Source organism: Giraffa tippelskirchi, chromosome 8 (genome assembly GCF_054371585.1).
Source record: "Giraffa tippelskirchi isolate mGirTip1 chromosome 8, T2T-mGirTip1v1.2.pri, whole genome shotgun sequence".
NCBI classification, from domain to species: Eukaryota; Metazoa; Chordata; class Mammalia; order Artiodactyla; family Giraffidae; genus Giraffa; species Giraffa tippelskirchi.
The window spans coordinates 24158408-24174966 of record NC_137282.1 but is presented as its reverse complement, the minus strand read 5'-3'; the positions used below and the strand labels follow the sequence as shown (position 1 = coordinate 24174966).

Genomic DNA, 16559 nt, shown 5'->3' with positions numbered 1-16559 from the left:
CACTAGGAATGGAAACTAGATTTTTGCACCTGACACTGTCACTGCCATTAAGTAGTTTTGGAAACTTGTGCAGTCATTTACTTTTAGGGGGCTTAAATTTCCTCCATATTAGTTTAGGCCCATCTAGGGTAAATATATATACATATATACTGAAACACATTTCTATCTTTGTGAGATAGAATCAGTGGCATAATATCAAATAAAGGAATCACCACGGGCTCACTGACAAGCAGTAAAAGCAAACAGGAAAACATCATGTGTGAAACTTAGAGTTATACTGAACTATGATTCTAAAGTGAGTCAGAATTGAATATATACAATATAAAAATATTAATGAGATATTTTACAGTCCTTTTTTCATCCTAGGTCTTTGAAATTAGTTGTGTATTTTATACTTAGAGTACATCTCAGTTGGGACTAGCCATGTTTTAAGGCTCAAAAGCCACAGGGAGCGAGCGGCCACCGAGGTGGGCAGCACACAGCCAAAGTCGCCGAGTTTCCGGCTGAGCCTTGGTGGGCGAGCACCAGTCGTCCAAGTGTGTCAGCTGTTTTTTAATAACATATATTTTTTAAAAGTCTTTACTGAATGTGTTACAACATTGCTTCTGTTTTATGTTTTGGTGTTTTGACTGTTGCGGAATGTGGGATTTTAAGTCCCTGACAAGGGATGGAACCCATACCCCCTTCAATGGAAGGTGTGGTCTTAATCACTGGACCACCAGGGAAGTCCCCATGCGTGTCAGTTTTTAAGACAATTACTTGATTAGAGACCTGTTAAATCACCTAAAAAATCTGACCCAAGTAAATGAGATTTATTGGGTTGTATTTGTAAAAAAAAAAAAAAAGAATTACTATAAATTTTAAAGATAAATTGTATCAATAGCTGAATTAAGTTTTGTATAATTTATATAATAACTTTTAAATTTATGTAAAATTATCAACAATATGTTCATTACATATACTGCTCTTTTGACTTAAGAATAGGCAGGTGTGTAATTAAAACTTTAAAAATGAACACAACTACAAATCAAGATTTCAGCGGTTCTAACATCTTCACTGAGTCACAACTACGAAGGCAGAATAGAAGTCAAGTCAGTTCTGACTTGGTTGGGATCTCTGTATCCATTCTGTTTTATGGGATTCTATAGGAGACAGTTAACAATCTGAGCCATAGCACAGTATGTTTCAATGAGTGCTTGAGAGTTTCAAGTATAGACATGCTTTCTAACCGTCACCCCAGCCCATCCCGCTAAAGCACTCATTGTCCTCTACCTCCAGACATGGTCCTCGTGTAGATGGGGAGGTCTTTGGCTGCTCGCCGAAGGACTTCCTGATGGGCCTCTCCTCTAGGCTCTCTCTCCAGCAATTCTTTCTCTGCATAAGAGAGATGGAACTGTGGAAGAAACTTAAATATTAATCAGTGCTCACAAAGAAATAACATATTGATCTACTATACCTGCAAAAAAAGGTATTTATAAAATATTAACAGGACATAGCATATATATTCAAAGAGGCAATGGAGTATGAAATCTGGGCAAGTCTATTCATCCTGTAGTTTATAAGTCTAGAAAAGGGGAAAAATGATAACGCTTGCTTCCTCAGATCTCTGTGAACCTCAAGAGGAAAAGAGAATGTAAAAGTGTTTTTACAAACTGTAGAGTTCTACCCAAGTATTAGTTATATTAATAGATGAAATGGCAAAATAAACCAACTAGCTCAATGGATGCAGTTTACAATCGGTTATAATTAGAAACAAAAAAATAGAAACAAATACATCAAGCATGTATTCTCATGTAGAGGGAGTTTTAACTTAGGGATAATCATTACATGAATTCTTTAGCACTCAAAGAAGTAGTCTTTAATTTTACTTCTTATACTGCAAATTTTGTCCCACCAATTTAAAAAAATACTTCTTTGAGAAAAATGAAAATCTGTTTGGGTTCCAACTTGATAATCACAAAAAAAAATTTTTTAAAGTCTGTTCAAACTCCTATAAATATGCTCTAGGAGACACGTACAAGGATATTCACAGAATCACTGTTTGAAACATAAAAAAACTAAACCCAAATGTCCATCAAGGATAATGGATAAATAACTTGGAGAATAATCCATCCAAATAACTTGAACCCCATATGGCACATAACATTCAATGAACTACAGCTGTGTACAACCAATACAGTCAACATACTGATGAACAGATATATAAAATAAACTATTATAAATGTTATTTTTAGGGACATGACAAAAATTATTCATGGGACTGTGTACCTTGTTTGGAAATAGTTTTGAGTGATAGAAAACGGGTAACATCAAACGAAACTATAATACTGTAACAGTCAAGAAAGGATAGGTTCAATCTAAGAGAAAGTATCTATTAACTTTCAATTCCTCTGCCTAGAACACTATTCCTCACATTCTCTGGATGGCTCTTTCTCATGCTGCAGGTTTCAGCTTAAATGGCATCTTCTCAAGGAACTTCTATGATTCCCTTACTAGAGTAGGACCCTGATAATTCGTCCCTTCCCCTTGCCATATTCTCCATCAGGTCCATGTGTGCTTTCTTTGTGTTGCACACCATAATTTGAAATTATTTTGTTGGTTCATTTGTCCTTTGTCTCTCTCTTTCACAAGCATGTAACCCCATCAGGGGATTAAGTCTTGGCACAGAGTAAGTCCTCTGCGAGAACTGTGGAATGGACAAAGGAACAAGTACCAGCAGGCCTAAGTCAGAGCACCGAATGTCATGGCAAAAGTTTTTTATACTCTAGTCTCTAGTTTTCCATTGTCAGAACCCTGATTCCCACAATTCAGGTAGATTTGTCTCCCTTGTTCATGTCTAAAATTAATTTAAAACCTAGCATTGAAAATTAGTAAAAGACTTAATAATAGTCAAAAGGAATAAAACCATCAACATTTTATTACATTTTCTACCGAGTTCTGGATCCTTTTAACCTTAGAGGTAAGTTTGAGTGATTGATGGAACTGGATGGCTCCTTGGTATGTTTAATACTTTTATAAATAAACATAACACGCTGCATCCATCAGGTCCGAAAAACCAAATACTGTTTGGTAGAACTATTACTTATCTAAGATGTATGTCAAAATACCTAACGCTCTCTTGGAATGCACCAAATATGCACTCCTCTTCCTTAGAACACTTTTAAGCACAAATGCATGTCACAGATTTGAGGACAGGTGACATTTGTAGAGATCTGATGGAATGAAAGTTCTCCTGGGGTGTTACCTTTTGATAACACACACAACCTCCAACCCTCCAGACCATGGCAGTCCTTTGGCCAGTTAATGCAAGTTGTTTTGCTTTTAAGTAGTTTTATCAATTTTAGAATACTTGGAATTTACCAAAAAATTGAGAAAATGGTACAAGGTTCCCATATATCCTCTCATCAAATTGCTGATATTCCTAATACCTAATATCAGGTATTAGTATGGTATGTTTAGGACAATTAATGAATCAATATGGATACACTGTTATTAACAACAGTTCATAGTTTATTCAGATTTCCTTAGTTCGTATTGACTATCTTATTTTTCTGTTCCAGGGTCCTGTTGAGGATACCACAGTACATTTATTGTTCACGTTTCCTTAAGTTCCTCTTGGCAATAACAGTTTCCCAGATTTTCCTTGTTTTGTTGAGCTTGACGATTTTGAATAGTACTGCTGAGGTATTTAATAAAGGTGCTTCTCTACTGGAATCTTTCTGATGTTTTTCACACGATTAGACTGGGGTTACGGGTTTTGTGGAGGAAGACCACAGAAGCCAAGTGCCATTCTTATCACATCATATCAAGAGAACATACAATCAACGTGACTTAGAACTGTTGATGGTGACTTGAATCACCTGGTCGAGGAGGTGTTTTTCAGGTTTCTCCACTGTAAAGTGAATCATTATTTCCCTATCTCATCCTGTACTCTTTGGAAGGAAGTTACTACAGGCAGCCCGCATTTTACAAAGCGGAGATTTATTCCTCCCCTCCTTGAGGGCTATGGTCCATAGGGTCGCAAAGAGTCGGACACGACTGAAGCAACGCAGCAGACGTGGATGCATCGTTGAAGGCAGGTGGTGGTAGCTTAGTTGCTAAGTCATGTCTGACTCTTGCGACCCCATGGACTATAGCCTACCAGGCTCCCCTGTCCATGGGATTTCCCAGGCAAGAACACTGGAGCAGATTGCCATTTTCTTCTCCAGGGAATCTTCCTGACCCAGGGATCAAACCCAGGTCTCCTGCATTGCAGGAGGATTCTTTACCGACTGAGCCACCTGGGAAGCCGTTGAGGGCAGAGTATCTACATAAATTATTTGGAATTCTCCTGTAAAAGAGATTTCTTTTTTCCACCTATTTATTCATTCAATCATTTCTGTATACTGAGAAATGCAAAGATATTTATTTTATATTTTGAGTTGTGTGTGTGTGTGTGTGTGTTTAGTCACTTCAGTCATGTCTGACTCTTTGCGACCCTGTGGACTGTAGCCCACCAGGCTCCTCTGTCCATGTGGTACTCCAGGCAAGAATACTGGAGTGAGTAGCCCATGCCACTTTCCAGGGGATCTTCCCTACCCAGGGATCAAACCAGTGTCTCCATCATTTCCTGCATAGCAGGCAGATTCTTTACTGCTGAGCCATCTGGTTGTAATTGAACACTATTTTATTTATTTTCCTGCTCAAAATGCTCCAACTTTGGTCACTGGGACATTTTCAACTGGATCCTATGTCCCTTTGACATATCACCATCGATATATTTTATTTTACAGAGTACTTCTTTACTTTTTGGCATGATAAGATGCTTCTGGCTCATCTTCAAAATCTCCTGCCCTAGTTCTAGAATCAGCCATCTCTCTAAGGAGTTCTTCTTCCTTTTACTGGAGAATGATATCAGAAATCAACATGTGGGATCAAATACAGTTTTCAGATAAAAGGAGAGTATGATTTCAAAAGGATATACAAACTAAGAAAAAACCAGAATCTAATAACACACAGAAAACTCAGAGAATTGTATTTCCTTTTTTGCTAGTTGTTTTTGACTTAAGAAAAAAAGAAACATATCACCTCATCAGTATCTAAAATGTCCAAATTAAAACATAAAACATTTTTCCTATTAAATTGGAAACAGTTTTCTTAAGAACAGCACACAGTGTGCCAAGGTTCTGATGAAACTGGTAGCTTTGGAAATTGCTACAATCCTTTTGGGAAACAATTTGGCAAGTGACTTCAATTTCTTTTGTCTAGTAATTCTACCTCTGATAACTTATATTAAGGAAAATAACCCAAAATATGAGTAAAGCTCTATGAACAAACATGTTAACAACACTATAATATGAAAAGTTGGGATCAGCCTAAAACGCCAATGTTTCAGTGAGAATATCATGCTGTTATTAAAAATGGTAATTGTACTTAAAAATAAACCAATGAAGAACTATTACATGAAAAAAAATAAGAGTATGTGCCCTCTAAATACAAGTAGGAAAAATAACTAGAAAGGAATTCAGAATGTAAACTGGCTGAATTAGTATGGTGGGATTTGTTTTTTTCTTTTTCTGCCTATTCTTCATTTTCAAAATATTATTTAGTATGGTTATATTATTTTTATATTAGGAGAAAATCTTATGAATTGAAAAATTATATTCTCTCAATGGTGACAAGATATTTACAAGATTTTCTTATATTTTCTCTTCTCCTACTTTTAAAATCTCATTTCCAAAGATTTTTAGCACTTTGAAGCCCAGGACCATCATTTTATAAGTGAGGGTTCTCTGGCTGCTGATCAGTTAAAAGACTGGCCCAAGATCTTGCATTTTATTAATGGAATAAGATTCTTAACCAGCAAACAAGGACTCTTTATTTCATGACAATGATCTCCAAACTCTTTTGATCATGTAACCCTATCAGTAAAAAAATAATTGGAGACTCTACAGCTAATATATGCATATTTAGTCATACATATATATTATTAGCTAATATATTATGTACCTTATATATGAAATTTTTAAAAAAGGAGAAACATTAAAAAGTAAAATATGAATAGAGATTTTGCTATTTTTCTCCTCTATGTTCCAACTGATGTCCTGAGCACCCTTCTGCCTGAATATGGTGTCTACTCCTTTTGTGAGAGTGTGGTGTAGGGACAAGAGTGCAGCTGTGAAGGTCAAAAAGACTTTTGTTTTGAATGTTAGCTCTGCCACATGCTAGCAGGAGATAATGAGGAACCAGCAAAGGAGACCAAGAAGGAGCTGCCACTATGTATAAAAATAAAATTATTTCGACGAGAAAGGAAGTAAGAAAATTCTGGAAGAAAATAATGGCATGGTTAACAGCAAATGACATATAATTTAGAGATATAGAGTACAGTATAAAGAAAGAAGTCCAAAATCTGGACAAGAGTCACCGCTGCCAAACCAGGGAGTCCAGCCTTTTCCCTGTGGGGTGGGCAGAGTCCCTGAGTAGTCAGCAGCAGCAGAGTGACAGAGTCAAGCCTCAGCTTCAGAATGAAGGATGGATTTCTGCAGGGTCCTTGGAATCCCGGAGTGCGGGCAAGATTGGCAGGGCTGACACCACAGAGAAGACTGCGATGTGTCAGACGAGAGGGATGACTGAGCCTCCAAATGAGGGCAATGATGGAAAGTAAAGGGAAAGGGGCTGGAACTGAAAAAGAAAAATGAGGAAGTGACACAGTTCCAGAATGTGGATGCTGGGGGAGGGGTGAGGATGCCAAGCTTCGGGCTCGAATGACGACGTGGTTGGCAGTGGCATGAACACGCGTAAGAAACAGATGAGTCACGGTTTGGGGAAGGAGAGGGTGGTGACTTCAGTCTGTGATGTGCTGTGTCGGTGGTGTCAGTGCCATGATCAAGGACTTATGTTTGGCAGCGAGATACAGAGGTTTGAAATTCATGGGAGAGGTCAGGCTAGAAACAGATATGGAAATTGTCAACACCGAGTTTATAAGCAAACCACCAGAGTGGACGAGATGACCTATGATAGAAGTCAGTATTCTCCTTGAAACCTACAATTCAGGCTACGATGAAGGCAAGAAAGATGATAGGAAGGGAAAAACATGGTAGGAGGGAGGAAAAAGAGGTAGGGGAAAAAATGAGAAAAGAAGGGAAAAGGCTACCTCTTGGCACTCTAGACCAAGCCTGCTAAGAATGCTATGCAGGTAACTGTGGCTTTGTTTTTAATATCCTTTCTCAGTTCACATAGTGTATTTACTGGCCTTTCTGACCACAGCTGCATTTCAAACAGATTACTTCAGGAAATAAGTCACAGTGATGCTTAGACCTCTTTCTTTCTTTCTTTCTTTTTTCCAGGTTAGCCTACTAAAACCGCACTATTACTATTGGAGCAAAGCTTATTTCTATTCAACATCTATGTACTAAGTGCCAAGGATACAAAAATGAGTAAAATATAGCCCTTTGTCTCAAGGACATTTAACCAGGATTAAGAACCCAGAAACAAAAAGTTAGCCAGAATGATCTTTTCAAAACGCATATTTGAACAAAGAACTTTATTTAAAACCTTCTGAGCTGAGACTGTTAGTTGTTCCTCAGTATCTACTCTGTCTTTGTAACATGGTTAATGTGAAGTGAAAGTCGCTCAGTCGTGTCTGACTCTTTGCAACGCCATGGACTGTACAGTCCATGAATTCTCTAGGCCAGAATATCGGAGTGGTAGCCTTTCCCTTCTCCAGGGGATCTTCCCAACCCAGGGATCGAACCCAGGTCTCCTGCATTGCAGGCAGATTCTTTACCAGCTGAGCCACAAGTGAAGCCCAAGAATACTGGAGTGGGTAGCCTATCCCTTCTCCAGTGGATCTTTCTGACTCAGGAATCGAACTGGGGTCTCTTGCATTGCAGGTGGATTCTTTACCAACTGAGCTATCAGGGAAGCCCCATGGTTAACATCACTGAGAATAAAGACCAAACTCCAGCCTTCTGGGCAATCAAATGTGGCCATGTAACTAGCTGAATTCTAAATATAAGTGGAAATGGCATGAGCAACTTTTAGAAAGTGTCCTTAAGAAAAAGACATTACTTCCACTCCTCTTTTCTACTTTCTTTGGTCTGCTGCCTGGAATGTAGACACGATGGCTGGAACTGAAGCAGCCATTTTAGGTCAACAAGTAACGTTGGGAATGGAGGCTATATATGTCAGAGTAACAGGATAGGAGCCTGGGTGTCCAGCAGCTGTAGAGTAGCCACAGACTTTGAAAGTGGGAAAGATTAGGTAAGTCGTTATTTTATTGTTGTTGTTTCTGGTGGCTGACAGCCAACTAATGAACCACTAATATGATAATTATAATAGAAACATGTCTACCTTCAGCTCTATCTTTCTATCTATACACCTATCTACCATCCATCCATCCTTGTGTCTGACTCCAAAGTAGAAGTGGAACATATAACATATTTAATACTGTAAATATAATACTCATACAGTGGAAAAATAATACTTACTAAGTAAAAATTCAACTACTTAACACATTAATATAAAAATATCACTAGGCTCAGTAGGTTTGCAATATTAATAAAAGACACAAAACTGATTCTTCAGACAGCAATATTTCAGATTTCCATCTTTAGGAGATAACTATACTAATATTTTAACTTACTTCTTTTGAAGGATTCATTGGTAATGTAAAGATAGTTTTCCAGTACGACCAGACAAACATTGCAAAAAGTAGATGATAAGCAATCAGGCACACAACTAAAATGAGAGAAACAAAATTATCACTGTAGTATGCAAATACACACTAAAATCATGGTATTCACAAAAGGTGTGCTTGTTCTAAAATAACCAAATAATTTAATTATTTAGTTACCAGCCCATGATTAGAATCCTCCCATATGTAGACAGGCCCATCTACTGGCAAAATAGCTACGGGGACTCTCTTAAATTATAAAAATAAGGAAGTTACGTCTGCAACTTTAAGCTATAAACACAGTGTTAAACAAACGTTAAAACATTCAGGCTTTAATAACTTTGCTTCACTAACAAAGAATAGCAAAAGCAAAATAAGCAAACAGCTTATTTTGCTCAGTCTGAGTCAAATATGGTGGCCCTGTTTCAGCAACCACAGAGATCATCTGAACAAAGAGAGAATTCCTCCAAGAGGAGTTTAGGTTTTTTATTGATCACATGTGATGATTAAGAAAAGCATTCTGAATATTCTTCTTTGATAATGCACACAAACACACTTCGTGTTGTGTTTTGGTCTTGAAATCCTACGCAAATCTAAAATATTAATTTGGTACCCAGTGTATTGGATAATACATCAACATATAACTTAATTGTGTAGAAAAAATTTGTGAATTTAAAATACAGCATGTTTGGTATTTTTAAACCTTAACAGCAATTTCAGCTTTTTAAAAGAAGATGATATTTCTGTTACAGAATCATTAAAACATCCAATTATCTGATAAGGCACCTAAAATCAGTGTAAGATGATCAAGGAATAGAGCCAATGACCTTTTTCATGAATTATGTACGTGACTCAGGTACAGGTCATACTCTGTGTGGAAACAGGAGTTTGCTGATATTCCTATATCTGGAAGCCACAAAAGTCTTTGCCACAATGACTGCCGTTCAGGCTAGAGGTCTCTGCCAAGCGTCTCAGAGAATTCAGCCTGAGATGTCTTTTACCCCATCTTGACTGCAACATTCTCAAAGTATCATTTATTAACTCCAATCACATCAAAATGAATGCTATTTGTTTTTTCAAACTATCTTTAAAATTTCAGATCTAAAGCAATGATGTATCTTACCTTGTTCTCCAATATTTTCCATGGACACTACAGAAATAGAGAAAAGAGACAGGCAATATGTTATATGACGCTTATAGCAAACACAGGGCCTGAAAGAGACATAAGATCTTGAGTAGGTTAATAATTTAGCTCTTTTCAAGCCAACATTCTTTAAATATTTGTTAGACTGTTTAGAGGAGAGGTGAGTATTGTGGGAGAGGTGGGGAGTGGGGGCTGGGCCTTCAGCCAGGCCCTGCTAGGCTTCCCGACCTTGGCTCCCATGCAGGAAAGAAACCCCGTCAAGTGTGGCCCTGGTGAGTCTTCTCCTTTATTGATTGGTTTCTCAGGTTTCCTTTCCACTACCGAGTTCAGCTAGAGGTTAGCTAGCTCATCACACTCCCAGAGACACTGACTGCTCTTTGTAAGTTGGCAAACACTGAGTTAGCCCTCCAGAAGGAAAAAAAAAAACAAACCATCATGTCCACTGCAGAGACTTCTCTTGCCGGATTTCTGAAAGTACCAATTCTTAGGCCCAATGGCTAACTGCTTCCTACCGTCCAACGAGGGGCCTGAGAAACTGCCGTCTCTGAGGGGCTGCTGTGAACATTTCAAGGTGGCAGGTGGATGAGGACAGGGACCACAGCGCTCAAACCAGCTGGGACAAGAAACCCGACTCAGTAACCCCAGCCATTTTCTTTCTTTCTTTTTCTTTTTTTGTCACTTAAACTTTCTATTTTACATTGGAGTATTGCCGACTAACAACGCTGTGTTAGTTTCGGGTGGACAACGAAGGGACCCAGCCACACATATACAAGTATCCGTTCTCTCCCAACTGGAGAAGCAAATGGCAATCTACTCCAGTATTCCTGCCTGGGAAATCCCATAGACAGAGGACAGAGGAGCCTGGCAGGCTACAGTCCCTGGGGTTGCAAGAGTTGGACATGACCTAGCGACTAAACCACCAATCACTATCACTCTGCCCCAAACTCCCCTCCCATCCAGGCTACCACATAGCATTGAGCAGAGTTCCCTGTGCGATGTTCCCCGTAGGGAACAGTAGGTCCTTGTTGTTTATCCATTAAAAAATAGCAGTGTGTAAATGTCCATTCCAAACTCCCTAACTACCCCTTCCCCTCATCCTTCCCGCCTGGCAACTATATGTTCTCTAAGTCTTCTGTGCTGTCTGCTTGCTTTGTTTACCACATGGTCTCCCTCCATTTGCACTGAAGTCTTTGGGACATTCTGCCTTATCTCAGTCGTAGCAAGTCAAGATTTGACTTTGTTTCCTGATGCATTTTTGTTCCTATTCAGCTATTAAAAGGCAGACAGTATCTTCAGCCTTTGTCCTGGAGTATAATTTCATTTGTATTAGGAACACTGGAATCATAGGGTAATGTTGTGAGAGATTTTTAAGATTACCTGATCAGACCAACCTCCTTCCCCAGAGGGCTACAGTTCAGTCATTTCTAGAGCCAGTGGGAACGACAGTTTTGGAGAGCAGCCCATTCTCTTACTGGACTGATTTAAGAATGACTGTAAGATCAGGGTGTGCCGAAATGAGCCTCCTGTGGATCCTACCTATGATATCCAGGCTTCCAATCTGTAGCTATAAACAGAAAATCTAAAAGGCAGATCTTCATATGTTCTTTTTTAGCCCCCAAAATAGATGATTTCCAGATTTCTCGCCAATCTTGGTGTGGCTCCTTTAAATATTTCCTGGTCTCTCAATTTCTGCTAACATTCCTGATCCCCAGGATGGGACAGGCAGAATGAGACAATCTTTGACTTACAAATGGCCTGTAACACAAGTGTGCTTGTCCATCAGAGGCGAGAGGGAGTCAGAGGGAACTTTCTCACAGAATCCCTAAAGTGGCTGATGTAGGGCAGAGGAAGGACAGAGCTGTCTTTTCTGTCTGACCCCACTACTCCCGACAGGCATTTCTCTCTAGGCCCTGACTTCCCCTTCTTCAAAATGCTCTAAAACTGACTACAGTTCTTCCTTGGATCAAAGTTTCTACCCCTGCAGCTAATCAAAGGAAATGCAAAAGCAATTTGAATCCATTTGTGCATTTATGTATGAATGACCCTTAATGACCATTCCAGAGGTTCTGGTGTTTTAAAGAAAATGTATTTGCTAACCCATGACTCTAGTTGTCAGAACAGAAACAGTAAAACAAAATGACATTAAAAAAAAAAAAGAAAAAGTATGATCAGTATGAGGTAATAAGTTTTTTGTCCTGGACTGATAATATATTGGCTGAATACGCATTCAAAGATATCTTCTGAAAAGCTATTTCTTTCCTTCACAGCTTGCTTTTCTTTAATGTACTTCAAAATTCACAGATTCTTTTTTTCAGTTAAATAAGTTACTCGTGGATGCATGTTTATGGTAAATAATTCCGATAACATTTATAAGGTAAAATGTGAAAGTCCAAAAAGGTTGTATCAATTATACTCCCACAAAAATTCTGAGCCTATCAAATTTCCTATGAATGTAAAATGTCTTTGATTGGTTTTTCCTATCTCTTCTCTTTTACTTTTTGAGAGTGTTTTATATACTCTGTGAAGTAATCCCATATTTGTTACATATGTTCTAAATAAAGTTGTGTATAACTACTTTCAAATTACTTAAGAAATACTAGTAAAAACAAACAATCTGCCTGTGATGCAGGAGACCTGGGTTCGATCCCTGGTTCAGGAAGATTCTCTGGAGAAGGAAATGGTGACCCACTCCAGTATTCTTGCCTGGAGAATCCCATGGACAAAGGAGCCTGATGGGCTACAGCCCATGGGGTCACAAAGAGTCAGACACGACTGAATGACTAACACTTTTTTTAAATAGCAGTGCCAAAAGTTTGAAACTGACCAAATACATTTCACTAACAGATATATGGATGGACCACACTTGGTTGTGCTTTATCATATTGAGGAAATTGATGTTCTTGCAACCATGTTTATCTCATTATGAGGTCAATGGTTTATCTTGTTATTTTTTCCTTTTTGGCTGCAGCGGCATGTGGGAACTTAGCTCCTTGACCAGGGATCACACCCAAGCCCCCCTGCACTGGAAGCTTGGAGGCTTAACCACTGGACCACTAGGAAAGTCCCTGTCTTGTAATTTTCAACTTAGGGGAGGAGCTGTCAGTTTCAATATCTCTTTCTTATGACAAAACCACATAGAATACAACGTTATTTTCTATTTTGTTCATAAATAACTGTTTAAGGTTATTTACTCATGTTTCCAATACGTATATATTAATATATAAAGACAATATATGGAAAATATAGGCTTAATTTTGGAAAAAATAGATGTTAAGTTAAACGTATTTTAATTATTTATGTCAATGTGAGAATTGAATAGCAATACTGATCATATTTATGACAGATCTTCCAAAAATAATATTGGATTTTAATGTGAATTTTGAGTTTTATCCAGTATTACTTATTTCACAGAATTTCAGCTTTGTCTGTTTAAAAATTAGGCTGATACTTATTTTCCAACTGCACACATATAGAAATTTTGAATCTTTTATAAACATCTTTACTATATTTTCTAATAACCAGTTTTTGAGGTAAATGAACATAGCTATTTATATTTTTATTATAAGGAAACGGAGGCAGATGAGCTTTACTACAAATTACAATGAGCAGCACATTAGTTATTTCTATCTGAGAATTTTTTTTCAGTTGTAAAGTTTTATGCATGTGACAAAAATATTATGACTTTGGGCTCTGCTGGATCTTATTAAAATTAGTTCCTCTTTGAAGCAAAACAGCTAGCACAGAGCATCTGTCTCATAAATGTTTGCTGAATAAAAACATTGATAAACAGAAGTAAACACCATGAATTTGAATCACATAAAAGTGGGATCCCAATGCAGACCTATGAGAAGCAATTCTTTCTTCTGTGGACTCGAAAATGTCAAGAACAGAGTTACTTCTTTTACCTGTCATCTTAGCACACTGTAGAAACTCAACTAGTAATCTGCAAAACCAAAAGCAATCTGTCTGTAATGCCTGCTAGCTCACACCCCCAGAAGTGAAGACAACACCTCATTATACAAAGGAGGGACAGAAGACCCAGTGGTTCCTGATCCCCTAAGAAAGGAAAATCTTGAAGAAGACATTGGTTTCAACTGGGCTTCAAGCAACTTTAAAAGAAGATTGGTTTTATACAGTTTATAAGGTTTATAAAGGTGTATAAGGTTTTTGCCTCTTAATTTTGACTCTTCCTTAGTATCTTATTTTTTAATAGGTTAGTGTGTCAAAATGAAAAAGAACCTTACTAAGCATAACAGAACTAAAGAGCAGAGACTCTGGATAAAGACAGGCAAAGCCCCACTCCATCTCTGCCACCTGCTAGTTTACACACTGTTTCTATTTAATAGATATTCCATCACGAAGTGAGTGTAGTAGTAACAAATGCAGTACTACTAGAGCTGCTGTGGAATTAAAAGAGGTAAAAGTGTAAAGTACTTAACACAGCCTGGCACACAGTAAGCCCTCCAAATATACCAGCAATGATAATACATGATAGTTAATTTTGTGAATACTAACTGTAAAAGATATCATATAGGAAAAGGGACCACAAATGAAGAAAAACTACAGAGACAAGTTATATTTGTAGAAACCTCTGAAAGACATCCATGCAAAATTCTGACTGCAATGGACTTTACAAAGTGAAAAAAAGGTGAAAAATAACTTAGATTTCATATCTTGCCTTTGATATAGATGTGTCATTCCAGAAACTTGGTAGTAGAAACAAAGATGGTGGGACTCATCCTTGCAGAGGGTGATGAGGAAACACAAAAATCCTATTGCTGATATGGCAGTCAGTCCACATGAGACCTTCACTTTAAAGGGACAAGACCTATTTTGGATGTGACACCATCTGTTCAATGTAATGAATAAAAACAATGACTTTTTAAAAAATGCCTACATCTTATAATCATTCCAGAGAATCAGATGCAGTTTACAGTTGGCAATACGAGCACCACTGTTCTTACACTAAAATACTTCCCCTGCCCATATCTGGCGGCCACCTAAATACACAGGATAGTCACACTGTGGGACATGATTTTAATTTTCATTTCAGAAGTGTATCTGCCTAATTTTATCTTGGATTAGCCTAATTTCTTTCTGGTTTCTTAGCCTACGATGATAATATTTTGCTTTGGAGATTTCTAATTTTCCAATCTACCTGCAGGACTTAAAACTCCTCCCTGATTAATTGCAGCACAACGAGGAAACAAGAACTCTGCCTTGCTGAAAAAGCCTAAAGAATTAAAGTGCTTTCTTGGCACTGGTGGTGTATTGGAAGAGAGAGAGTAGGAATGATAAATTATTAGCAGTGTTAGCAAGAATGTTCCTTTTGGCAAGAGTGAAATAAAAGCCTTTAAGAATTACATCTTGGAACCGGGAACCATCAAGAAACTTCAAGGCTGGTAGACTGGACATCCAGTGGTGCCTTCTGGCTACGCCTTCTACAGCTTAACCCACTGCCTCCCTCCTTAATCACTCCTCTAAGAAAGTGGGATGTTAGAGAAAAGGCTGATTGGTCAGCTATCAGTTTAGAACTTATGTGTGATACTTTTGTTGTAGTATTGATTCTTAAGAAATTCTTGTGTCAAAATCAAACAGGTAAAACCAAGGATGAAGAGTCAGACTGTCAGCTAAAGTAGTAACCCCTTACATACAAAAGGGTGACAAACTGCCTCTTGTTCCAAACCTGGCTTAAGTAAACATCCTTAAAAATACACACACACACAAACACACACACAAAAGATATACCTCATTTATCTCTTCTGCATGAATTATCAAGTTACATTTAATCCAAGGGTCAGTAAACTACAGTTCTCAATACAAATACAGCCAGCCACCTGTTTGTGTAAACAGAGGTTTTGGGAACACAGACACATTCCTTCATTGACACAGCTGTCTCTCTGCTGCAGTGCAGAGCTGGGTGGTTGTGACAGTATAAGTCCAGCCTGCAGAGCCCAGAATATTTACCGTCAGGCCCTCTATAGAGAAAGCGTTTCAACCCCTATATGTTAGTTCTCCAGAGAAACAGACCCACAACTCGATGAGACTAGACATCAATTACAAGAAAAAAAACGTAAAAAACACAAACACGTGGAGATTAAACAAGATGTTTCTAAATGACAGGTTACAAAGAAATCAAAAGGGAAATAAAAAAATTCCTAATAACAAATGACAATGAAAACACGACAACTCAAAACCTATGGGATGCAGCAAAAGCACTTCTAAGAGGGACGTGAAAGTGAAAGTCGCTCAGTTGTGTCCTACTCTTTGCGATCCCATGGACTATACAATCCACGGAATTCTCCAGGCCAGAATATTGGAGTGCGTGGTCTTCCCCTTCTCCAGGGGATCGTCCCAACCCAGTGATGAACCCAGGTCTCCCGCATTGTGGGTAGATTATTTACCAGCTGAGCCACAAGGGAAGCCCTCTAAGAGGGAAGTTTATAGCAACTCAAGAAACAAGAAAAACATCGAATAGACAACCTAACTTTACACCTAAAATGACTGGAAAAAGAAGAACAACAAAAAAGCCCAAAATTAGCAGAAGGAAAGAAATCATAAAAAACAGAGCAGAACTAAATGAAAAAGAAATGAAAGAAACAATAGTAAAGATTAATAAAACTAAAAGCTGGTTCTTTGAGAAGATAAACAAAATTAACAAACTTTTAGCCAGACTCATCAAGAAAAAAAAAGAGAGAAGAATCAAATCAACAAATTTAGAAATGAAAAAGGAGAGGTTACAACAGACAATGCAGAAATACA

The 16559-nt window shown here is 38.0% G+C and overlaps 1 protein-coding gene across 7 annotated transcripts in view; it reads right to left on the bottom strand.

Moving 5' to 3' along the window:
• Nucleotides 1–16559, bottom strand: part of ZDHHC2 (zDHHC palmitoyltransferase 2) — a 66190-nt gene that overhangs the window by 24737 nt on the left and 24894 nt on the right. For 4 of the 7 annotated variants that reach the window (XM_081521638.1, XM_081521635.1, XM_081521636.1 and 1 more), the window contains 3 exons: nt 9777–9803; nt 8624–8718; nt 1273–1393 (listed from right to left, as the gene is read on the bottom strand). In XM_081521638.1, the coding sequence (XP_081377764.1) occupies nt 1273–1393; nt 8624–8718; nt 9777–9798 (238 nt within the window). In that variant the 5' untranslated portion in view covers nt 9799–9803. Of the gene's footprint in view, nt 1–1272; nt 1394–8623; nt 8745–9776; nt 9866–16559 lie in introns of all 7 variants that reach the window. The other 3 variants (XM_081521639.1, XM_081521634.1, XM_081521640.1) reach the window with 3 other exon arrangements.